Source organism: Lycium ferocissimum, chromosome 10 (assembly GCF_029784015.1).
Source record: "Lycium ferocissimum isolate CSIRO_LF1 chromosome 10, AGI_CSIRO_Lferr_CH_V1, whole genome shotgun sequence".
Taxonomy (NCBI): domain Eukaryota; kingdom Viridiplantae; phylum Streptophyta; class Magnoliopsida; order Solanales; family Solanaceae; genus Lycium; species Lycium ferocissimum.
In genome coordinates this window covers 30497902-30523614 of record NC_081351.1, presented here as the reverse complement: position 1 = coordinate 30523614, position 25713 = coordinate 30497902, and the positions used below count along the sequence as shown (strand labels likewise).

General features: G+C 34.4%; 2 protein-coding genes and 1 long non-coding RNA gene across 3 annotated transcripts; 2 read left to right on the top strand and 1 right to left on the bottom strand.

Annotated features, from left to right (window-relative positions):
- Positions 1–740: 740 nt before the first annotated feature.
- On the top strand, positions 741–1627 carry LOC132035312 (uncharacterized). Its single transcript, XR_009409215.1, has 2 exons — positions 741–916; positions 1252–1627. It is a non-coding gene; the product is annotated as an uncharacterized LOC132035312 (long non-coding RNA).
- A 2012-nt stretch (positions 1628–3639) lies between these two features.
- On the top strand, positions 3640–7949 carry LOC132033329 (probable disease resistance protein At4g33300). The gene is made up of 6 exons (XM_059423277.1): positions 3640–4008; positions 4931–5340; positions 5642–6051; positions 6127–6482; positions 6596–6801; positions 6892–7949. Exons 1-6 carry the CDS (start codon positions 3734–3736, stop codon positions 7722–7724), a joined length of 2490 nt encoding a protein of 829 aa, XP_059279260.1. The 5' UTR covers positions 3640–3733; the 3' UTR covers positions 7725–7949.
- Positions 7950–10605: 2656 nt separating this feature from the next.
- LOC132033328 (nucleobase-ascorbate transporter 3) lies at positions 10606–20283 on the bottom strand. The gene is made up of 14 exons (XM_059423276.1): positions 19713–20283; positions 16641–16738; positions 16378–16554; positions 14077–14177; positions 13835–13910; positions 13686–13745; positions 13413–13597; positions 13240–13336; positions 12132–12218; positions 11954–12012; positions 11640–11731; positions 11458–11535; positions 11215–11375; positions 10606–11014 (listed from the first exon to the last, which is right to left on the bottom strand). Exons 1-14 carry the CDS (start codon positions 19903–19905, stop codon positions 10796–10798), a joined length of 1683 nt encoding a protein of 560 aa, XP_059279259.1. The 5' UTR covers positions 19906–20283; the 3' UTR covers positions 10606–10795.
- Between the last annotated feature and the right edge of the window lie 5430 nt (positions 20284–25713).

The following is a 25713-nucleotide window of genomic DNA, read 5'->3' as shown; positions in this document are numbered from 1 at the left end:
GATCAAATATTTAATTTGATACTTTAATATACTATATTTATGACAAAATATTACATATGAATACATATTTGTAATCTAAGAATATCATTGTCTTCTATAACTTTATTTAATATACATATGAATATCATTGTTTTATTACAATAAATAAAAGAGCTTCATGGAAAAAATATTTAATTTGATATTTTAATATATTATATTTCTGAAGATTTAAAATGCGTGTCTTAGAGCTTAAATTTTATACATTCGGTTATGAATTTATTAAAATTGTATTAACTTTCTTAAATGTTTAGTTAGTAAAATATTGATATCTTTGAGATTTAATTTTAAATAATTTGTTATTTTTTACAACATTAAAAATAAAAAATATAGGTTTTATACATCTTTTTTGTCTATAACAGTCACATATTATTTTAATGGCAACTGCTGTTATAGGTGTATAACAATAACTCTCTATAACAGTCAAAAAAATTCGGACCCAATGATGCTGTTATAGAGGGGTTTGACTGTAGTAGAAAGATACTCTCTTCAGCAGTGTCAAGCTATATCACGTTGAATTATCAAATAGTAAAGTAATAATACCAAAAAGGCAAAAACCGACGAATGAGAATACTCAGTACTAACAGACAAAGGCATATCCAATCCTATGTATTATCAATGGGTTAATCTGAACTCATACATTTTGACTTAGACTATGTAGATATGTTAAAAATTTTCTATTAAATATGTACAACCAATGGATTTTTAACCCAATAATTATTTAATGAAAATAATAGAATTACGGATTTAAACCCATAAAATTCAAATTCTAGACCCGCCTTCGCTAACGGACCAAAAGAGCAAGCAATAGCAGTACATACCTTCCATCTCCTTCCAATAAGAATTAGCAACTTGTTTTTATCTTTCCAACCCGGCAAAGGTTTAGCACATGCGCGTGTTCAATAATAACAGTAAAGTAACTATTCCACAAAGAACACAAAAGAAAGTAATTTGGAATAAAATCATAGCATTGTAAAGACGCACCAGAGCCTTGTAAACCTTTGTTACCCTCTAGTAGAAATGCCAAAAGCCATGCCAGATTTTGTAAAGGAAGAAATTCCAGAAGTCTCTTCAACAAAAGTAAAACTTCAATACCATTCTGCAAAGTGAAGCCTCATTGGTGATTTCCGTTCATTCAGTTTATTTTTATACACTCAAAAGCCACTTTTAAAGAGACAATTATTCCCATGTATTAGAAAAGCCAAGAGCCTAAAGTTATGACTTTTGGTTAAACTTTGACGTACCCATATTAATGGCCTTCATTTTGGCCATATTAATCACAATATGTATCCACGGTCAGCAAAGTTAAGGTTCAACACAGTAAAGGGAAACCCAGGCCAAATCCTAGTGCGTCCACTAAATTCCTTCCACATAATTTCTTTTTGTTTGTATTAAAAGATAGGCCGATTTTTCACTTTCAAGGATCCATAGAGCTTTTATAAAATCAACAATCCTTTCTTGATTTCATGGATCCAAACAATCAGACCACCGAGATGGCTGAAACTGACTTTTATAGATATGGGCATCAATTAAAAAATGGAGTTCGCTCTGTTGATGTTAAATAAAAAGGCCTGAAAGGGCATAATTAATTAATTTTTTTTTTTTAAAAAAGAGTTGGGCTCTTTTTAAAAAAAAATAAAAAGGCCTGAAAGCATTATTGGTCAATGAGGCATGCCACATCAGCGGGTCTTTGCCTGCTTTTATATATATATATATATATATGATTATTTATGTTTTTTTTTTTTAAAGAAAACTAAAACAATAAGAAACTAGTCCGAAACTAAGCGAGAAAATGAGATCCCAACAACATCACCTGCAGCACGCGAAGAAATGCTAGAAGACACATGTGAATGTCATTCAAAGCGAAACTCTTGACCAGTGGCGGAGCCAGGATTTTCATCCAGGGGGTTCAAAAATTTCAAAAGGTAAATATACGAAGAAGTCAGAGGGTTCAACATCTACTATATATACATAATAAAATAATTTTAACTTTGAAAATACACTGTAATTTTTCGCCGAGGGGGTTCGGATGAACCCCCTGGACATAAGCTGGCTCCGCCCCTGCTCTTGATCAAACGCCAAATTGGCTAAACCATCAGCAGCCGAATTAGCCTCCCTGTAAATATGGGCAACAGAGACCACCCAATTCTTAGCCAAGTGGTGACAAATGCGGTTGACAATATCACCAATCCGATGAGGCAGAGTTCTTCCAGCCCGCAGCACCTGAACTACAATAGCATTATCAAGCTGCAAGGCAACTCGGCGCCACCCCCTATCCCAAGCTTCTTGAAGGCCAGTGAGGACTCCCCATAGCTCTGCTCTACATAATGTACAAACTCCAATTTTGATTGAAAAACCTCCAAGCCACCTGCTATCAGAATCACGAAATACATCACCAAAATACTCCTTCGAAGAGCCCCATGTCCAAAGCTACCCATCCTATGCTAGGAGGTGACCAGCCGAACAAAACTATATGCTTGCTGTTAGACATTTCCCCAATATTCTTCGACGAAAGCCAAGAAGTAGGTGTGCTCTATTAGAATAGACCATAATTTGAGTGTCTAAATGAAATTTACTGATAAGTTTAAGAGGTTGTCAATGTAACTATAGTCTATCAGACCTTCTTTCTAATGTTTCAAGTCTTTAAAATAAAAATAGCATCTATCAGAGTTGTACTTTATTGAGTAATTGTTAGTATCTGTCAATGTAACTACAGTCTATCGGACCTGCTTTCTAATGTTTCAACTTTATACTAAAGCCGGCTTCTAAAATCGTTGTTTTTCTTCAAGTGGACTGCATTTTCTTGAAATATAGGCACATGGAAGCGACGAGAACCTGCGAAAATTGGTCAGTATGCTCAAGTCTTGGAGGCGATTTTATTTGCCCATAGACTTGTATAGTTGGTGGTAATTAATTACAGTTAGTCAAATATGTCAAGTTCAATTTCAGCAAAAAATGGACTTTGCTTTGTTCATTTTATTCGATGTAGAGAATTGAAAGGATTAATTCGAGAATGGCAGAATGTCTTTTTTTTTTTTTCCATCCGCATGAGGTGTTCGGTATCCGTTTAGAGGCCCGATTGAATTTGGATTAGCATTGGAAAATCCCACATTCTCTAACAAGACGATTTCATAATCGGGGCTCAAAGACAAAATTTCCGATTAAGGATGAAGGAGTACTTACCACTCCAGTACAATTTTTGTCCGTGAGAATGGCACAATATTGAGGGGAAACTATAACTTATTTAACGGATCCACTTATTTAATTAGTTGACTTTAATTTGTTGCTATTGGGTTGTATTTACATAATTTGTTTGCAATCGGGAGTAGATTTACGAACTTTAATTTGCTTGCAATTGGGTGTTACATTTACAGACTTTATTATAAAGTTGATTGTCATGTATTCAGATGCTCAATTAGAACACCTCATAATTTAAGTGTATAAATGACTTTGCTAAACAAGTTTAAAGAATATCGAATTTATTCTACCTTTTTAAAATGACCAACACAAATTTATTCTCTTAAAAATTAACAAAAAAAATAAAAACAATAGAGGAATAACTTTGTCATTTCACAGTCCCCACGAGGTAGTACCGTATAAGCGTAGTAGTAGCTTAATAAACATACACTACAACTCCAAACTCTTCCACCAGAAATGTGAGAACCAAAATTTCACCAGCAACTCCAAGTCTCCAAACATGGCAGTAACTGACTTTTTCGCTGGTGAAATCGCGACGGAACTACTAAAACACCTGATAGCCATAGTAAGGAAATCATCTTTATGCAGGTCAAGTGCTGAGAACCTTATCAGTAGCATTAATGGTCTCCTACCAATCATTCAAGAAATCAAACAAACAGGTGTTGAACTTCCACAGATACGTCAAAACCAGCTTGATGATTTCTCCAAAGTTCTCCGAGATGGTTATGAACTTGCTGGAAAAGTGATCAACTCCGGTCGTTGGAATGTCTATAGGTGTGATCATCTCATCTAAAAGCTTAAAACAGTTAGAGATATTATATTCTTTATGAATGAATTATACTTTTTCATGAACCAAACATGTGTGAATATTTTTTATTTTTGGATATTTGAACCTGATAGGTCATTGAATTTGCCTGTTCTTCATCTAAAAGTTTAAGCAGTTAGAAATTACTTAGTAGGAGTTTGTCCATAGATTCTAAATATTTTTTTACTTTATTTGGAATTTATGAAGTTGGAGTTGTGCTTGGCAGGGGCGGAGCCACATTGGCTCCAGGGTGTTCATTCGAACCCCTAATCGGCCCCGAAAAATTACAGATTTTCAAAGTTAAAATTATTTTTTTTATGTATATATAGTAGATGTTGAGACTTCTTCGTGTATTTATCTTTTAAATTTTTGGTTATACTTTTTGCAAAGAACATTTGGAATAAAATTCATGCTTGAAATTTGAATGTAGTTAAATGTAACTTCAAAAGTGAAACGCTAGTTGGAAAACAGGCTATAAGTTGTTTTCCAAATTTGAAATATAACTTCGAGTTGGAATTGGAATTTTCATGGTCAAACACTAATTTTTAAATAAAATGAAAGATTATTTCGGAAAAAAGTGAATAATTTTTATGGCCAAATGGGTTTAAATAGGTGTTTGGCCATAGATTCCAAATATTTTTCACTTTATTTGGAGTTTATGAAGTTGGAGTTGAAGATAGAGTTGTGTTTGGTTATACTCTTTGCAAATGAGAGAAGCAAGCACTTTATTTTGAATTTATGAAGATGTAGTTGGAAATAGGTTTGGATCACTTTTCTGAATTTGGAATCCAAATCCAAGTTGGCTTGGAAATTTTATAAGTGAAAATTTATTCCGGAAAAAAGTGAAAAATTCTCATGGCCAAACAGCTAATTATGTTACCTCAATAACAGGAACCTACAGTTGGCGAGGAAAATGGAGAGGCTGGAGAAAAGAGTAGCGAGATTCATGCAAGTTACAATGCAAGCACATGTACTAGCTGATGTTCATCATGTTAGGTTTAATATGGAGCAGAGATTTGATGTGCTTGAGCATAGGCTTAAAGCTATAAAAATTGGAGTTGACGACGAAGGTGCTGGTGGAGGAGGGTGTTTAGGTGAAGCTGTGAAAAGAGTGGAACAGGATGAGAAATGGTTTGAGGACAGTTTTGTAAATTTAGGTGCTGGGATTGAATTGGGGAAGAGGAAAGTGAAGGAGATGCTGATGGGTGAACAAGATAGCGGTGTGTTTGAGATTTGTGGAATTGGTGGTAGTGGCAAGACTACCTTGGCTAAAGAGATTTGTAAAGATGATCAAGTTAAAAGTAAGTAATTAATCCCAGAAAAGTCTCTCATTTCTCTAACTTTACTGTTTTGGATTGCTGATGATCAAGTTAAAAGTAAGTAATCACAAAAAAGTTTCTCATTTCTCTTTATTTACTCTATTTTGTTGCTGATATAACAGAGGATAAAAGGAGAAAACTTTATCGGTTATCAGCTTTATTTTATCAGTTGAATTCTAACAGACATAAGAGACTTGATTCCAGCTTCATTCAACACATTCAATTTTGCGCTCATCAAAAGGTATTGATTGGAGTACAGTCTAAATTAGTTGTGTTTTTCCAGGTTATTTCAAGGACAAGATTTTCTTTTTCACTGTTTCTCAATCTCCAAATGTGGAGCAATTGAGGAAAATGATTTGGGAAAAGATATCAGGGTGCAATCTCCACGGTTACGGATACGCGGAGATGTTACCCCAGTGGAACCTACAGCACCAATGGAACATGAAATCTCCTTCCCCGGTACTCTTGATTCTTGATGATGTTTGGTCCCTATCTGTTCTGGAGCCGCTAATTTTCAAGATCCCTGGCTGCAAGATCCTAGTTGTATCGCGCATCAAGTTCCCTCCATCGATCATTGATTGCATTTATGATTTGGAGTTGTTAAGGGAAGATGAAGCTATGTCCTTATTTTGCCATTTTGCTTTTGGACACAATTCCTTTCCACGTGGTTTCAATCAAAAGCTTGTCAAAGAGGTATGAGTATATGTTTTGCAAAAACTTCTAGTAATACTTGAGCATTAAGCAAACTAAAGCTTCTTGGATTTTTAGGTTGTGGATGAATGTGAAGGGCTTCCTTTGGCTCTTAAGGTCATTGGATCTTCATTGAAGGGAAAGCCTGAGATGATCTGGAAAAGTGCAAAAAACAGATTATCACGAAGCCAACCTGTCTGCGAGTCTCATGAACTGCAATTGCTTGAGCGAATGAAATTGAGTATTGACTGTTTGCCTGAGAAGGTGCGAGAGTGTTTCCTGGACTTGGGTGCTTTCCCAGAAGACAAAAGGATTCCTCTTGATGTTCTAATTAATATGTGGGTGGAGCTACATGATATCGATGAGGAAGAGGCTTTTCACATTCTCGTTGAACTTTCAGACAAAAATCTTCTAAATCTAGTCAAAGATGCACGGTAAGCGGTGAAGTCAAATCTTCTTAAAACAATCTTTTAATTTTGTTAGAAGGTGATTCTTTATGGAAAAAATCAATGTGTTGATAGACTTCAATGTGTTGTTCACGTGGCAGAGCTGGAGACATGTATACCAGTTACTATGAGATATCAGTGTCTCAGCATGATGTCTTACGAGACCTAGCAATTCATATGAGCAACCGTGATGATGTAAATCAGAGAAGGCGATTGGTCATGCCGAGAAGAGACACGAGGTTTCCAAAAGAATGGGAAAGAAATGTGGATGAACCTTTCCATGCACGGGTTATCTCTGTGCATACAGGTATTACCGGTTCTTATTTGCTTCTGGTAGCTTAAAAATGAAAAGTTTGTTCTTGTGGTATAAACAGAAATTATTTCTCTTGAAATGCAGATCAAATGAGCGAAATGGACTGGTTCAGAATGGATTGCCCGAAAGCTGAAGTACTGATTCTCAATTTTGCCTCATCTGAGTACTTCTTGCCTCCTTTCCTGGAGAACATGCCAAAGCTAAGGGCGTTGATAATCATAAACTATAGTGCTGCCAATGCAGTTCTTCATAACATGTCTGTCTTCAGTCATTTAACCAACTTGAGAAGCCTTTGGTTCGAGAAGATATCCGTCACTCACTTATCCGACTCCACAAATCCTCTGAATAACTTACGAAAGATATCTCTAATGCTTTGTGACATGAAAAACAGCCTAGATGAGTCAGTTGTAGACCTCCCTGGTTTGTTCCCACAGCTCTCGGAGTTCACAATGGATCATTGCATCAACTTCAATAAGCTGCCATCAAGTATTTGCCGGTTGCATAAGCTCAACAGCCTTAGTATCACTAATTGTGATAGTCTTTATGAACTTCCATCTGATTTAGGTGAATTACAAGCTCTACAAGTTTTAAGGATATATGCCTGCCCACACCTGAAAAGGCTTCCTCCCGGAATTGGTCATCTGGTAAAGTTGAAGTATCTTGACATTTCACAATGTGTTGGTTTGAGATGTCTCCCCGAGGCCATTGGGTGCTGTAGAAATTTGGAGAAGATTGATATGCGGGAGTGCCCTCAAATCTCGAGTTTGCCAAGCTGTCTAGCCTTTCTTGAATCGTTACGTTGTGTAATTTGTGACGATGAAGTTTTTTGTCAATGGAAAGATGTTGAGAAGGCTGTACCAGGTCTATGTGTACAAGTTGCCGAGGAGTGCTTTACTCTTGACTGGCTATCTCAGTAGTCAGTTTTCCATTTACTTGGAGTTCTTTTTGTGTAAATGTTGTCTAAGTCTTTTTTTCTGCAGGTTGCTGAGGAGTGCTCTATTCTTGAGTGCCTTCCTCAGTATTCAATTTCCAGTTCTGTAATTTTCCCCTTTAGTTGGGGTCTCTTAATATTCGTGTAAATAGTATGTAGCGATATGTAAATAAATAGATGGACAACATCTCAAAGTTGATCTTTCCCTTTACTAAGCGTTAATGCCGGAAACGAGTAAACAGGGAATCCATAAAAGTGAGATTAAGGTAAGTTATCTGCTATAACATGATAGTTTATGTTGATCGTGTAAATCTGGTGTAGTAACAGTTAGAAGTGATATCCATTCTAGAAGGCACTCTTTCTTTATTCTAACTCAAAGCTACAAAATCTTAATTTTGAATGATCACGGCAGTGTTGACTCTGTTAGGGCGCATCCACAATATAAGTTACAAAAACTGTCTAACTCGATAGTTTTAGTTCAACTTCTATATTTATAGTAAGAAGTTTTACTTGATATGTATAAATAAGTTATTTAGAACTCAATAAATAAATAATTATATTCAGAATTCATAAATTTAAAACCTTGAATTTAAATTTATGAACAAAAAAATGAACATTGGAAGTAAACGTGTGGACCCGGCTAAGTGCTAACAAGTAATCATGATCACTGAAAGTGTGAAAGTAAAGACAATATTTAATATTCTGACCCAAAAAAGATAATGTTTAATAGGCCCCATTTAATCTGAGGTTCATGGAACCAAAAAAATCTAGTAAAAAATCTGTAGGGACTCTTTGCTAGTTTTTCTTCAGATGATTGCGAAGGAATTGAGGTTTGTTCAAAGCATTTGATAAATTTCCCACCAAAATTTGGTAGTGTTCACATCCAACATATTGCTTTCAACGAGTTTCTTGACCCATAGACGTTGAACAAAAATGCCGTTTCAGATGACCCCTCTTATGTGACATCCTTTTCTTAAGGTAAGTAGGCAAAGGAACCACATTCTCATGAGATCTAATTCGATCGTCAGAGAATTTTTTAGATACTCATTTTAAAGAAAGTTTTATAATAGCATTTATAATTGCTTTAAATTTAGGCGGCCAGCTTAGTAAATGTAGATCTGTACAACGGTGGCGTTCTTCTTCTTCTGTTAGATTTTATCAAACTTCGGATTCAATTTATTTTGGTTTCGATTTTGAAGGTGACATCGAACACCGAACCCAACTACTGTTTCTTCTTTCGGTTTCGGTTTTTTTCTTCGGTTCGGTTCAGTTTCGATTTTTTCAGTTCGATTTTTTTGATATGATATTAGAAGTGATTCCATTTACACTAATTCATATTCTCAAAAGCAATAAAACATAAAAATGATAAATTGAAATCAAAATCAAACAAACAGGATACATAAGAACAGAAAATCATAACCATGATATAGGATTACTAGGTGTTATATACATACATACAGTAGTTAATAATTAAGAAAACACATAAAGGACATACATTAATCCTAAAGATACATCTTAGTCACCTTCCTTTGTTAAGGATATTTGATTTTCTCAACTGAAGTGGAAAATTAGGGATACAAAAGCAAAAAAGGACTTGCTACAATTGAATTTTTTTGGGTTTAAACTTAATGGGTATGGACTAATTTAATTTTTTTGGATAATGTATTAAATTTTTGTTTAAACCGAATCACCGAACTCTAAAAACCGAACACCGAAGTTTCTGAAAACGTAAACCATACAGTGTTTGAGTTTGTTGAAATATTCCAATAGACCTCCGCTCGAATTTTTTTTTATTAACTAATATTATACCACTAAGCAGCGAGCCTAGCGAATTTTTTTATTAATAATGAAAATAACGAAATCAATTACAAAATGAATAACTACGCTTTGCAAGAGTAAAAAACTATAATCAACCTAAGAGTATCTCAACTCTAAGTTGATTTCACAGAATATGGTCCTACTAATTAAGTAATGGCAAAATAATTAAAATTACTAAGAAAAAATTGGTTCGAGTAGCCTTTACATCAATACAACTCCTTATTTCTCCAAGCTCTCACCAAATGTGAGAGAATATACTTGTCAAGAAGAGAATAAACTACGGTGGGCGTTCGGTTTTTCGGTTCAGTTTTGTCAAACTTTGGTTCGGTTATTTCGGTTTCGGTTTTTTGAGGGTGGACACCAAATGCTGAACCAACTAGTTCGGTTCGGTTCGGTCCGATTTTTCGATTTTCGATATTTATGTCCAGCCCTACATCTGTATGCATTAGCTCATTGACTTTCCGAATAGTACTATACAGGTTTGAGGTTTCCGTACCAAAACATATTTTGTTTTAGTCATATGCTCTTGTAAGTTACCAAGGAGATCACTTTCATGGTTAATGCTCCAGCTGTTAAAATTGGAACTGTTTGTCTATAACTCAATCTTGGTACTGTCTTATAATGATCAAAGTCAAAAGCATAAATCTACAAATGAAGCAAGTTCTATGTAGCATCATAAGAGCAGACCATAAACTAGAATCTTGACCAATTTCAAAATCTTTGTGAAATAATTGAATTTTGAAATGTTACATCAAGTACACAAAACTGATGGAATCATAATGTGTCAAATCTTCTTCTTCTTTTTTTCGTTTTTCTTTTCATTGTTTGAATATGAGACCATTCTAGTTTCCCTTTCGCCATTCATAAATGACAATTTACTATAAACCTACTATTTCGTTTAGTTTTTTAAATTTATTTCCAATCTTACTTTATTAATAGCCATGATTGGGGAGCTCGATGGAGATACGTTGATAGTGTTATTTATACTGCACAATTATATACTTCAAATTCATAATATAAACTTAGCTTAATAACATGCATGGAAAATATAAACTGAAATGAAATTGCCATACCTTCCTACTGGCTATGCATCATCAAAACTTGCAGGCCTCAGATGTCTGATGTTCACAAATTTCATGCGACAGAATTGAAATGAAAGGATAAAAAGGCTAAGTTGTGAGCTAAAAAGAAAATTTGTCATACACCTTGTTACAGTCATATACATGGATGTATAAGTTATCACAGAAATCTACTAGGGATATACTCATTAATTCTAAGAGGGTAACTATAAAACTCATCATTTCTACTATCTCCTTTCCTCCTCTGGAAGGGAACCAACCATGGGACGCCTCTATCATCAATCGAGTGTCTCGCTTCGAGTGTGTTGTCTACGAATGTCCCGACAATCGTTGTCACAGTAGGAGGTGAAGAGAAGATCGTGTTCAATATGTCGTTGAACTGCAAGAAAAATCAGACAAGTTTAAGTTCTATGCACTGCCCATATAAAAGAATGTCTACCTTAAAAGATCGCTTATAAGGTAATTGCAAGTGCACCTTTAAGGATTAATTTTTATTCTAGGAGTAATATAACTCAAATTCACTATCAAATGCATATCGCCAAATCAGAACGACGGGTCATGTGAAGTTATGTTTCTTACCCATCCAGCTGTAGTTCTAACAGGTCCATGACCAGAAACATCTGTGTTCATTACAAAGTATTGGGGTATTGATATACCGAGGAATAGAGAGATTCCGAGCACATATATATTCCGCATCGAGTTTTTGTTGGCGAATTGGATGAAGGAAATACCAATAGCAGCTGCAGAAATTTTTAACCTTTTTTTAGTCACCGTTAACAAGACGAAGAGAAGATAAACAAGATAAGAGAGAAAAGCACTTACCAACTATACCGTATAAGATGCAGTAGATAGCTGCAAATATGGGCAACGGAATTTGAGCAAAGAATGCTCCAAATTTTCCTGGATGATAACAGCTTGCGTTAGTCATTGCTGCTGATAAAACATAATTTGGGAAGAAGAGAGCAAGGGACAGGTTGGGGATGAAGGAAGAGAAAGTGTCAAACCAAATATAGAGAAGAAGATCATGAAAGCAGTAGAAATCTGAACAACTCTTCTACTTCCAACACGAGTTAGTCCCAGAAGGCCGACATTTTCGCTGCAGTTTTATATCATCCGTAAATTAGTAAGGAAGCACCACAATAGTACTAATTTGAACTTTAAGGAACAGAAATCTTAAGTAGCTTTAGGCAGTAGCCTACACCTAAGTTCCCGGAACGAGATAAACTATACAGTATCTAACTGAAAAGCATGCCATTGATGCTATTTATAAGTTAACCCAAAGACACTTTGCATAATCAAGAGAGAAATCAACCCTTACACAGATGCAGTATGGCCAACAACAGCACCAAAGAACCCATCAAAGAGTTGTCCTAGACCCTGGACAAGAAGCAAAGCACAATTTAACCACTTTCTGATGCTAAAACTTTATCAAAGTATTAGAAAAATTGTACTCTAAGTAAAAAAGCCATTGATGAATCACTTGGTGGATGTAGCACCTGTAGGCCAATGCTTCTACTAACAACATGCGCTGGAGGGGGTGTCGCACCTGCAAGCCTTGATGCAGCATAAAAAGTTGCTGTTGACTGCAAACAAATATCCCAGGTAAATTTCAATCATAACGAAAGCAGCTCTCTAAGCGGTTGCCACAATCTGTTTGCTTTAAGACTACAAGAATCGATGCACGATCAAGGAAGAGTATACACAGACGACTTAAAGGTGAAGAAAATAGCTAAAGGGAGAGACAACCAACTGATTATAGCAGAAAAAAATCATAGGGTGCGAGTAGAACTCGACACAAGAAAGGGGTGTAGAAAAAATCCTTTTTTCTTGTGTCGAAACGAAGGAGTAATGATTCTTGATCCTGTTTGCTAGAAAACGGCTCTTCTGCTCCGAAACAGCTTGTTCCAAATGTTCCTGGAAATTCTTGCTCCCATTGGACCATTTGTATCTATATGCATCAGGATCCCGATTCATGGATCTACTAAACTCCGTAAGATCTTCAATCCAATCCGATATAGTTCTTTAAAAGTTAAAACCACAGGCTAATTTAACAGCTTCCAGCAGTTACTAAATTGACTAGACATTTTCTTATTTATTTTAATAACCTTTTCAACTACAACAACTCCACCTCAATATCACAAATGCTCTTTATGGATCTCTAATTTACTATTGTGGTTATATCTCCAAATATACTACTAAATTTCCTTTTCAACTCAAATAAAAAAAATGAAATTCTTCACTCTAGTGCTACTATATCTTCTCTTTTTGTAGGATACTTTAATTCATCCATCTCCTCCCTGGTCAAATTAAACTCAGAATGAAATGCAGAATGACCCCCCAACTTAAGTTCATAATTTTGAGTATTTCTCAATGAGAACCGTTTCCACTGTAGTAATAAAACTAGTATCAAAGCATAATTGGACATTCAGTAGGGTCACTTGAACCCTTGACCTTTGTGGCATTCTCACTGGTCCACAGAAGCTAAAAAGTGATACTCTCCAGGCGCCAAGAACTAGTTTTCTTCTAAATGCAGAATTAGTTAGTAGAAACAAATACTAAAACCCATGTTTCTAAAAGAAAATTTAATCAAAATGGGAAGTGAACCTCTGCTGATGAGACAAGTGCAGCACCCATCATTCCAAAGACACTGCCAGCTCTGAATATGGGAGTTCCCCACTGGAAAGGGTAAGGGACTCTGATCCTGCACACAACCAAACATACATGTCAGGAAAAGAAAGAAGCCGAAGGCATTATCATAATTGTATCCAGATGAGTACCATGGAGCAGATGACAAAAGGAACGAACGGTCAATTCGGCAGCTCAGCTCAGTTCGCTCCTTCACATGGTTGTAAGCACCAGCAACAGTAAGAATAGCAGCAAAAGCCCAGATAAGCCCAACGCAGAGGAGCAAAGCAAACCTTTCAAGTATGGATTGGGCAGCTGGATGAACACGTTGCATATACTGCAGATGACTTGACCAACATTACAATCTTCCAGTAAATTGAAAGAACTATCAAATAGAGAAACTAGTCAACGAAATGATATATTACCTGCTGGGAAATGATAAGTAGAATTAACATGGGTAGGCCAATCTCAATACAATCACCCACCTGATCAAATCATAGGATCATAAAGAAAATTGCATGAGGTTTATGCAACTTCTTCGAGCAATGAAGCTTTTTAATATTTGGGATAATACCTGAGGAAAGCCTCTACCAAACAAACCAAGACCTAAAACACAAACGAGCGGCGTAATGACAACAGGACTAAAAAACCTGTAGAAAAGAAGAAGGATGACGTGTCATTCCCTCGTCGGAGAAAGTTACAAAATGATGGAACATAATGGGAAGGCAATCCAAAAACAGAAAGATAATTCCAAAGTTCCAAACAAGAACTAATGATACTAGTAGTAAGTATTCAGAAGAAAAAAACACAACTTACCTAGTAAGATTTCCCCAGGCTTGCCCATATCCAAGTATTATGTTGATAAAGGAAGACACTATCAACGACCCTTGAATAGCTCTCATAGTGTGCTCGAATCTCTACAAACAACATTAAAAGAGGTAATGCATCAGATATAACTGTAAACTTTTGTGCACTCTTAAGTAATTTCAAGAACACCCATCAAAGGCCTCCTAAGACACCATGTCTATCTCGGTTCCTTAAACTGTGGTTTTGAATTATCCTAATTCTTAAACAAGATTAAAATTTCATCATCATTTTTGTTTATACATCTTGTCTTCCACTATTATGCTTCTGCTGTAAACTATAAATGAAGTACTTATCAGTTTTTCTTTTTTGTACAAGAGAAAATCTTGTCTTCTAATATTATCTATAGACAAAGTCAAACAAACTACTTACCCAACAAAAAGTAGTCATCTGGTAGCTCCGTCATGTAATATATTAAGATTATCCCCCAAACAAGGTCTTGCTTATCTTAAATTGATAGGACTAAGATTTCACTAGCAGTTTAGTTTATGACAATATCTTAGTTTCTGCCATTGTACTTCTGCTCTCCGCTAACCTCTTTTTTGTACAAGTGAAGGAAAACAATATTTTCAAATTAGACTTCCCCATTAAAATAGATCAAGAAATTTAAAGAAATGAAAGCTTTGCCTTATCAGTGGTCCGCTTTAGATTTCCACTTTGTTTATTTAAACCTATGATGCTAGCCAACTTACTTTGGATCTTATAGTAGAATTTGAAAATGCAAAAATAAGATCCAACATACAATATCAAAGAATTAATATAAGAGTAACAAACCCAAGGTAACTTATGATGTACATGAATTTATGTTTCCAGAGTAATCAATGATGTTAGGAGAATTAGAACAAGACCAGAGAAGAAGAGCAATCACTTTCAAGTTGGAGACAAGTGCTTCAACATAAACAGGAGGTTGGTGACAAGTGCATCAACAATTGGAAGTTGGAGAGAAGTGCTCCAACACCACAAAAGAAAATGAAAGTTGATGAGAAGTGCGTCAACGATTGAAAGTTAAAGTTGATGAGAACTGTATCAACAATAGAAAGTTGAAGAGAACTGCTTTAACAATTAGTGGTTGATGAAAAGTGCATCAACATTTGGTAGTTGAAGAGAAGTGGTTCAACAACTGAAGGTTGAATGAGAAGTGCACAAATGAAAAATCTATTCCTACATAATTTTGACTAAAAATCCTATTTAGACATGATATTAAATAAGCTAATAATATCATATCCTAAACAAATTTGGTTTCCTACAACTTAGAATTATTCTTCAACATTCTCACATAATTCATAGTTGTATGCGCCTCTCTCTTTGTTATTGTATTGGAGGACTTCTCTCCAATCTTCAACTTTTTGTTTGTGTTGAAGTACTTCTCTCCAACTTACAATTGTTGTGCACTTCTCATCAACCTCCAATTGTTAAAGCACTTCTCTTCAACTTATTTTTGATGCATTTCTCACCAACTTCCATTTTTTTGTTGGTTTGGAACACTTCTCTCCAACTTCCAAATGTTGATGCACTTATCACTAGACTCCTGTTTTTGTTGAAGCACTTGTTTCCAACCTCCAATTTTGTCGAAGCACCAGTCTTCAACCTCCAATTTTTTATTTTTTTTTCTAATCATCAACTTTTGGAAAAAGCTTCTTCCTCTTGTGCATATTTTCTTGTTCCTTTTTAGCCTACAATATTTTTACTGGAACCTGCCTATAAAATTTTCACCAAACAATCTAATTTTTAGTTGACAATTGTCGTGAGTTGACAGCATAGTCCTTGGCCAACTGGCGACACATACTGGCTAGTGTTGCCTGCCGGCAGCAAAAGTTACTTAATTCTCTACCAAAATCGTAGAAGCTATAATACCAATTTGAAGGAAAATAATTTATTCATAAACTCAATAATCTACTACTTCACTACAATTCTCCACTACTCTCTACTACTCTCTGCTATATGAAAATAACTAGCAATATGCCAATATCCCTATTTATAATAATATGAAACTTACTTTGACTACAAACTAAAAACCTATTCCTATATAATTTTGACTACAAATTCTACTTAGACATGCATTAAGTAAACTTATAATATCAAATCCTAAACAAATTTGGTTTCCTACAATTTTGAATTATTTTCAACAGTTTCTAATCAGTGAAACAGGGGAATGAACCTACTAAGGGTTGTGATACAAGAAAACTGATACGTCTCCATAAAATATATTATACAAGTTATAGAGATAATACCTAAACAGTAAACTTTATTTACCTGATGCTCACTCCTGAAATTATCGTCAGAGAGATCGTTAATTACCGACAGGGCTGATATGATGTAAGCAAATGACGGACCCATCACAGTGGGAAGTCTTGTGCCAAAAAGGGTTTGCAGAAGAGTATTCACTCCTGATGTGAAAAGCAAAGACTGGATAACTCGAGCTTTGTCACCCTGCTCATAAAGATAGAGCTCATGATGTCATAATTACATTGAAATGGCATATCGAATACTCAACAAGGGAAATGCTAGAGATATACCGGACCCCCACCCATCTGAGGTACCAGAATCGTGGCTATCATTACTGTAGTTCCAAGCATAACTATGTAGTGTTGGAAAGCCAGCAAAACAGTTTGAGCTGCAACATGTAGAATCATGCAACTAATTAGAGAAAAAGACCAAATTAGGTTTTGGAATCTGTAACTCATTTACATAAGGTGAAAACTTCATATCCTAAAATCAGGATAAGTCAGATCCTGAAATTGTTATGGCCACGGTTTTCTGAAATTCTTTTATTTCTTTATTTTATAACAATGTAAAAACTCCAATTTTCAGGAACAAGAAAAAGAACTGTGCCGCAAATAATCAGAAGTGATCTAATGCAACTTCAAATTATTCAAGAGAGTTTCTAAATTCCATCAAAATCCATCTAATTTCCTTCAAGCGGGGCCACATGCAGCATAAACAAGGCTCAATAGGGAAACCTTTGTTCTATCAAAAGTATATTCCTCCAAATGGTTAAATACAAGAATTCTCCTTCAGCTGAATAGCAGGTGATGTTGAGGCAATCTTGCAATGGTTTAGAGGATCGTTTGTCTGTACCGGAACCCAATCCACATAAATTTCAGTCATTTCATGGATAGACTGCAGCTCCTTTTGGTTGGGGAATTAGTATTTATTGTACGAATGCAAATTTTTACGTTTACTACTTCTGTATCTTAAACAAGAAGCTTGACACCACTCAGCTTCCCATAAACAGTTTGATTCTTAAGTCTTCTGGTGATATACAGCTTCCCCAAGAAAAAAGTGGACATGTTTCAACTCCATATCACAAACAAAAGCATTTTTACTCGGAGGTCGGAGCAATATCAACTCCAAATATTGGAGAAATGGGGAGATTTCTGAAGTCATAATGCCTACTATGATTTTCATTTATTCACCTGAGTGTTGTCGTAAAAGCATAACCATCAATTGACTCACATGAAACGATCATTACATTGTCGACCATTCAGAAGATAAAATGAATTTGAAGTCGATAAACTCTGCAGAGACTTTTCCTTTTGACAAGTGATGAATTAGACTCCCCCAAAATCCTTTCAATTACTCACAGTAATCCGCTTAGACTTGCTGAAGGCAGGTCACTTTCGAGGAATAAATGAAATAAAGCCAAGAGACAACCTCACCAACCTGTGTCTCCTTGTTAAACTACAACTCCTCATTTTCCTTGAACCTCACAAGGATGGATAGTGATGAGGCCCTTTCGTCTGTCTAATCTTTGGCTCATCTCAAGAACTTTAAATATGTTCGTAAGCATATTACTTGCTGTGCCACATTATAAATCTGCAACCAAGATGCATCAGACAGTGTAGACCCAACCATACAATGTCACATTCCATGCAATAGAGGAGAAAAAAACTTCCAACAGGCGGACCTAATTCTACTTATCTACTGTCGCACATGAAGGGAACTCTTCACTTAATGACGGATGATGAAAAATGAGTAAACTGAGTAATGGCATTAGAGCTTGACAATCGATGTCAATATAGGTTCCTGGACTGGGGATTCTCTCAATTGGTAACAATATGCAGGTATTCTTGTCAATCCCATTCCAGTACTATCCCCCTTGAGGAAACCTCCAAGTTATCAATTCTCTCCACTGGAAGGGAGACATAGCTTTTAAGTAATTCATTTTCGTGATTGTCTCACAATAAGAGCAAACTGAGCTAGGCTTGCAGAGAACTAGAATCGAATTTGTACCAAAGAAAAGAATACAAAAAGAACTGCTGGAACATAGCTTTAGTTTCTCAAAGATAACAAATTAACACCACCACTCAATCTCCAACAATCAGAAACTAAAACATAGATAAATTAAAAAAAACCACGATAAAAGGTTAAACCTTTTACAAGTAGATTCTCGTTCAGCAAAAAGGTTATTCAATAGAAATACTTTTAGATTTTAAAATTCACCCCAACCAATAAATTAAAAACACAAACTTCACAAAAAGGAGGGTATCAATTTTTCCTCTTTATCTTTACAAGTAGATTCTTGTTCAGCTAAAAACATTAATTTCAGTGGCAATACTTTTAGGAGCCGTTTGGACATGATTTGAAATCACGAGATGAAATCATGTTTGGACATGCAATTTGGATTTCTGAAGTTGTGTTTTTTCTTATGGACATAAAACCCCACAAGTTGTGAAAACTATCAAAACTTTTCCAATTCTTATACAATCTTATCAAATGAGCAAGTCATAGTTCAAAACAAAATTAATACACTACTAGAAGGCTTTTCTAAAAAATACAACAAAGAATTGATCAAATTTTAGTTCAATAAAATGGAAAATTGAACGTGAGTTGTAGATCTTTTAATTTTTTATATAAATGGATGGTAAACATTATTGGTAAATATATCTACCAACTTATGGATCTTTTTTACAAAATATAAACTTATGGGTCAACTTTCACATTTAGAACATTTAAAATCATGATTTGAAATCCCAAATCATGCCTCTTTGGATGATTTGGGATTTCATCTCATGAGTGCGAGATGAAATCACATGTCCAAACGCCTACTTAGATTTTAAAATTCACCCCAACCAACAAATTAAAAACACAAACTTCACAAAAATGTCAAATTTTCATCGTTATCTTTACACAAGTAGATTCTTGTTCAGCAAAAAAAAAAAAGCATTAATTTCAACAACACCACTTTTAGATTTTAAAATTCACCCCAATCAAGAGTGACAAAGACACAAACTTTACAAAAAAGAAAGTGTCAGTTTTCCATCTTCATCTTTACAAGTAGATTCTTGTTCAGCAAAAGCATCAATTTCAGTGTCAATACTTTTAGATTTTAAAATCCAACCCCAACCAAAAAATTAAAAAATACAAACTCACAAACAGGAGGGTGTCAATTTTTTAAAATTTATCTTTACAAATAGATTCTTGTTCAGCAAAACACATCAATTTCAACAACAACACTTTAAGATTTTTAAAATTCACCCAAACCAAGAGGGAAAAAGACACAAACTTTACAACAAGGAACATCAATCTTCATCTTCATATAGTTTACTATAAATAGCTGAAAAGAGAAAAGAAATAAGAATACTAACGCCAAGAAGGATTAGAGTGTATGCAGTAGTGAAGCTGAAGTAGTTGCTCTGCAGGTGGAAAAAGTGGTCCTTTGGCTGAACCAAGAGGCATTACTGGTGGCCCAGCCGCCTGTGGTGGCTGGTGGTTGTGGTTGGGGTTGGGGTTATGGTTATGGTTTTGGTGCTGGTGGTCATGATTGTGAGTCTCCCCCATAATTCTCTCTCTCTACTTTCACCAAAAAACAACAAAGAAAAATGGTGTTGAAGGGAACTTTAGAACTTAGTTTTCAAGAATTAGTACCGACATGACACTATAGAGTAGGGATAAAGAAAAAGGAAAGAAGGTACTAGTACTATAGAATAACTAACTAAAATTGAAAATGAAATTTGAGCTTAAAAAATGTGACTTTCTTTCTTGCAACAACGACCATTAATTACAATAGTATAATACTAGTAAATGAAATTTGAATACACAGCCCCAGCCAGATCAGATTGAGATCATGTACTGAAACATGCAGCTGGACACCCCAGATTATAATATTAGCTACATACTAGAATTTAATTGTGTTTTCTTTTAGTATTTTTTTTTCTGACAAGGTGAAAGTGAGAGGAGATATTGTAATTGTAGTAGGGATAAGATAATTACAGAAGTGGCCAAAAAGAGAGAGGGAAAAAAAATTGTTAGATTTTTTTTTTTTTTTTTGTGGTCTGAAGAAAGATGGTTAGATTACGTTGTAACGTAAAGTGTGTTGAGGTTTTTGGGAGTTTCGAGGAACTTAACGTATAACAAGGACACCCCGCGTGGGTCAACGAATTTCGATGTTCTTCTTTGTAAATACCCCTTGACTCTTCTGTTAATTACGATTTTGACATTTTTTGTTTTTGTGTGGCATTCTATATGTAAATCATGTTCGAAATTGGATTAGTAATGGTAAATACTCTCTCCATTCCAAAATAAGTGTCTCTTTTAGTTCATGCACACTCATTAAAAAATTACTCACTCCTATAAAATTAGGAGTATTTTTATCAACTTACCCCTAATTAATGCTTAAAAAAAGAAAAGTTATTTAATAATTTTTGATAATAAATAAGAGTAAGTTTGGAAGAATAGAATTAATTTCTTCTTGAAATCCTAAAGTATCATTTATTTTGAAATAAAATAAAAAGCTTAAAAGGACACTTATTTTGAAATGGAGGGAGTATGATTTCTAGTTACGGGATAAAACGCGCTTTATCAAAATTGATTATATTTTTAGGTCTCTATCAGATATATAAATTAAAGTCGGAAGATATTTAGTATAGCATAATGACCTTTGGTGATTCATCATCGTACTAGTTAGGTAATTAATGACAAAAATTTAGGTGCACCGTGTGCTTGCAAAGCAAGTGAAACTACTAGTCTATTTGGCCGAACTTATTTTATTCAAAAGTGTTTATATTTAGAAGTGAGGTGTTTGGTCAAATTTTGCCAAACTTTAAGAAGAAACAAATATTTTTGGAGAGTTGCAAAAGCTATTTTTCAGAAGCTAAAAAAATAAATTCTGCCCAAAAGCACTTTTGAGAAAAATACACTTAGAAGTACTTTTTAAAAGCTTGATCAAACATTAATTACTGCTCAAATTACTTTTTAAATTAATTGATCAAACACATATTATTTTGTGCCAAAAATTCTTTTGAAAAAAATTCTTTTTAAAATAAGTTAATTTTACAAGTTTGGCCAAACAAGCTATAAGTAATCACTAAGTAAAATTGCTAACGATAGGTTATGCAATTAAATTTTGAAGAGTTGTTAATTTTGTAAAGAAAATAATGAGTATAATGTACAAGGATCAACTCCGCAAATTAAAGTTATTGAATTCTTATATTTATGAAATAAAAATCATATATACTAAAATTTAAATAAAAGGTGCTACGAATAAATTATGTAGTTTCTAATTTCTACAATTAAATTTATTTTTAAATGTTGATAAATTAATACAAAAGATAGTGGTGACTCTTAAAATAATTATAGCTTTAAATAAATTAGGCGAATGTGAGTGTTATGCGTTTTGTAAAAATTATAGTAATTGGGAAGGAAATTAAGAATTTAAACAAGGGAGGAAAAGGAAAGAAAAGTTTATTAATAGAAGAAACTACAAAAAAACCTCCATTCACTTTCTTTAAAACAAATTGAATATTCTAATTTGAATTGAAATGATGGTGTAAGGACTAAGGAGAATATAGGAGTAATAATTAAAGCACAGAAAATGAGAAGAAAACAAATTAGCAGCTTATGGTTTCATCTTTTTTTTCCTACAAATTGTCTGCCATTAGCAAATAAAGACAGGCAGTCCATGTCCAATTCATAACCTTATCTTCTCCTTAGCCAACTTTTCCATCAAATTATCACTTATCAACATTAATCAAACTACATCCACGCTCCTAATGATTCAATATTGAGAAAAGACATCATTTGACCCTTGAACTTGGCACGAAAATATACCTCCCATTGTGAGAGTGGTATTATTTTCTCAGGGTGGTAAATAATTGAGATGAAAGTTGTTAAGGGGGTAAATAAATACAAGTTAAGTTTAGTTCTTTAAAACTGAAGTTTTAAATCTTGAGTTCAAGGGTCAAATGATCTCTTTTCTCTTCAATATTTGATCTGACACATGAAATGAAATGAACAATGAAAAAAAAGGAGAAAAATTAAATTGAATTAAAGTTAATTTGTCACCTCACGGAAGGTCATGGGTTAAAAGTAGAAACTTCCTTCTTTTTTCTTAATATTAAATTATAATTATTCAACAATTCACTCCTATATCCTTTTGAAATCCTCGATTGATGATACTTTAAGTATTCCGAACGTTATCAAAAGAGGGGTCGTGATGATATCATCTACCTTTGTAAAACTCCTCATAGAGTATATCACACATCAACCAAGTATTTGACCAGAGAATGAGAGAATTCCACAACCGCTGGCAGGCTAGCCCCAACATGAGGTGCAGTATGAACGAGCTTCCTAAGAAGTCAGCTTGGTTGGGGTCAGCATACAATTAAATGGATTGACCCTTATCTTGTGTTGGCTTTGCCAATTTATTGGGTTGTAGACAGGGAGAAATGAATGTGGGAATACAGGTTAGGGAATTAGCAGGTGTGAAAGAGTCCTCTCTCTATCTATCTCTCTGAGTTTCTACGACTAAGTGAGTTTCTACTACTAAGTGACACTTACACTATTGATCAATTATAGAATCGATTCCTATCAAGCTTCAAAAAAGTCAATACTATATATGTTATTAATAAAGCGCTAATGCCATATTTATAGTAAAGGGCCTTTATTGCTATTGGGTCGTTTGGTACAAAGACAAGTAATGCAGGGATTGTAATGCAGGGATTGTAATGCTGAGATTATTTTTTATCAAGTGTTTGGTTCATTATATTAAAAATTAGATAAACAATGTATAATCTAAGCTTGTGTTTGATTTACCGTACAAAATCTTCTTTACAATTAGACCCTTAAATATTTGTCGGATTTTCTATTTCATGTAATTGGAAAAAGGATTTGAGGGGTAGTTTAGTCATTTTAGGGGTCTTATCCAGGTATAGTTTAACCTGATATAAGTAATCTCTTGGTTTCCTCAGTATTAGATAAGCCCCCCTATAGTGTATAAGTAATCCATATATTAGGCATGATTAAATTGAATTGAATAACCAAACATTATATTGGATAGACTAAATTTTAATACAAACACTATTTTGATTCCTATTCTTTGATTGCAACAGCCATGGTCGATTAGTTAGATGATGGGACCCAAAGATTCTCCAATAGGAAAACCTTTGAAATTGTTGTTAAATCCATGGGCAAAATAATTGGAACAAAAGAAAGCAAAAGCAAGCCTTGTAATAGCAGCGAGCGAATGGGAAGTAGCCTATACCATGAAAATAGCATTGCTAGAGCAATACATGCATCACACATTCACACTGCTAAGCGAAAAAACCCGAATACTACACCCATATTGAATCAATAATATGATTATATATTTAAAACTTCTATAATTCCTCAGAAATCTCGCTGAAAGCTCATGCTATCAATTAAAATTTCAAAAATAAAAAAAATACAAAAGGAAAATAATAATTGTATATTTAAGATAAATAAATCCGATGACAAAAATGAAATGCTTAAATTCATTGTTCTTTACATTTTCATTACAATCTTCGCCAACGCAAACTTCTTCACGGTTATCATCATTTATGATGTGCCGATCTTTACCATTAATTTCATTACTATTGTAGCCATTATAATGGCACTCGTGGCATTAGATGGTAAATGTGCAACAATGCAGCTCCAAATTGGGAAAATAATACGATTTCTATTTGAAACTTCGCGCCAGCACGTGATATTTGTATGGTGTGTGGGAACAACTGCGGCTAACTGTTATATGCATTATAGAATTCATTGTACTGTACTCGGATCTCAATTTTTATTATATAGTACTAAATTCATTCATCATATTATTATATATAGTAAGTTATTATACTCCTGTGATTAACCTTTTACCAACTTTTGCTATTTTTACCAAAAGCAGCTTTTAACTCAATGGGAGTTTTACGTTTGGGTCTAATTTTGAGTATTTCAGAGGCTTCTGAAAATTATAATTCATGTAAAAGAAAAATATACAAAATCTGAGAATGTGATTATCTTCTGTCATTTTCCCTCTTTTGTTGAAAAATATTTTAAAGAATATTTTCTGACAGTCAAACACCACTATAATTATGTTTTCAATTTGGAGGACTTAAATATTTAGATGCATTAGTCCATTTTATAATTCATAATCTGATACTCTCTTACAGATAGTTGTAATTTTCACTTTTTTATTTTTGCAAGCTGTTTTAAAAGTCAAATAAAGGGAATGAAACGGATACTTCGTATAGAATTATCCTTTAAAGAATTGGGGTAATTGTTACCCCACAGAATATTTGATCAGATAATAGAAAATTTACTTAAAGTTCAAAACACTAATGTCACTTCCAAAGTTACAGTACTAATAGGTCGGCACCGGCCTTTGCTCACATACACATGCACACATTATATCAATTCAAGTCGTGTAGTATTAGATTTGCTTTAGAAGGTAATGAGACTAAAATTTCAAAAGTAGCCTCTTTGTCATTTAGAACTCGAAATGCATCATCCAACAATAATAGACCCAATAGTTTGCATTTGTACGAGTGAAAAGTTTGTAAGTAGAGAGCTTCAAATAAAAATCATTACCATAAAGGAAGTGAAAGGGAGCGATCCTAAAAGTTTGGCGTTGTGTGATCAAGAGGTTATTGGTCATCTTGCATAAATGTAAGATAAGGCTACATATATATAAGATCCAATGCATAAATGTAAGGTGAGGTATATAGGATTCCGCCTTTCCGTAGACCCCGCCCGCACATAGCGAGAGTGCATCGGACTCCTTTTTTAAAGTTTAAGTGGCAAGCCCTACGGTCACAGATTGTCCAATAGTGACCAGAGTTCAAAGTCCTCTTCAAAGTTTAGAGAAGAAACAATGGTATATTATCTAAAAAGCAGTGATTACATTCTTTTAAATGATATATACCATCAACAAGAACTGTAATAGATAAATGAAAGTTTGGTTCTCCACAAAATCAACTCTAGCAAGGTTAACCAGCAATAATGAATTAAGACCTTTTGAAAGGACATTTAAGAGTCAAGACTGCAACATGTCCTGTTCCATCTCGGTTTAATTAAGGACTTCATGGATGGTTAAATCCAACTTACTGCAAGACTGTGTAAAAAGGAACAGAAGGCTACAATCAGCCAAGACTTAAAAACAGTAATAATAAAACCCTGAATACTGGAAAGCAGCAATGTTTTTCTTCAGCGTCTCCCGATTAAGCTCTTTCGAGTTTTAGATGGCATGTGCTAGTAGCACTTTTTAACCCGCTTTAGATGAGACCATTTTCAAGATAAACCTTACACATCTATTTCTGTATAGTTTGCTTGTTCATATGTACCCTATTTTGGGCCAGGCAAACA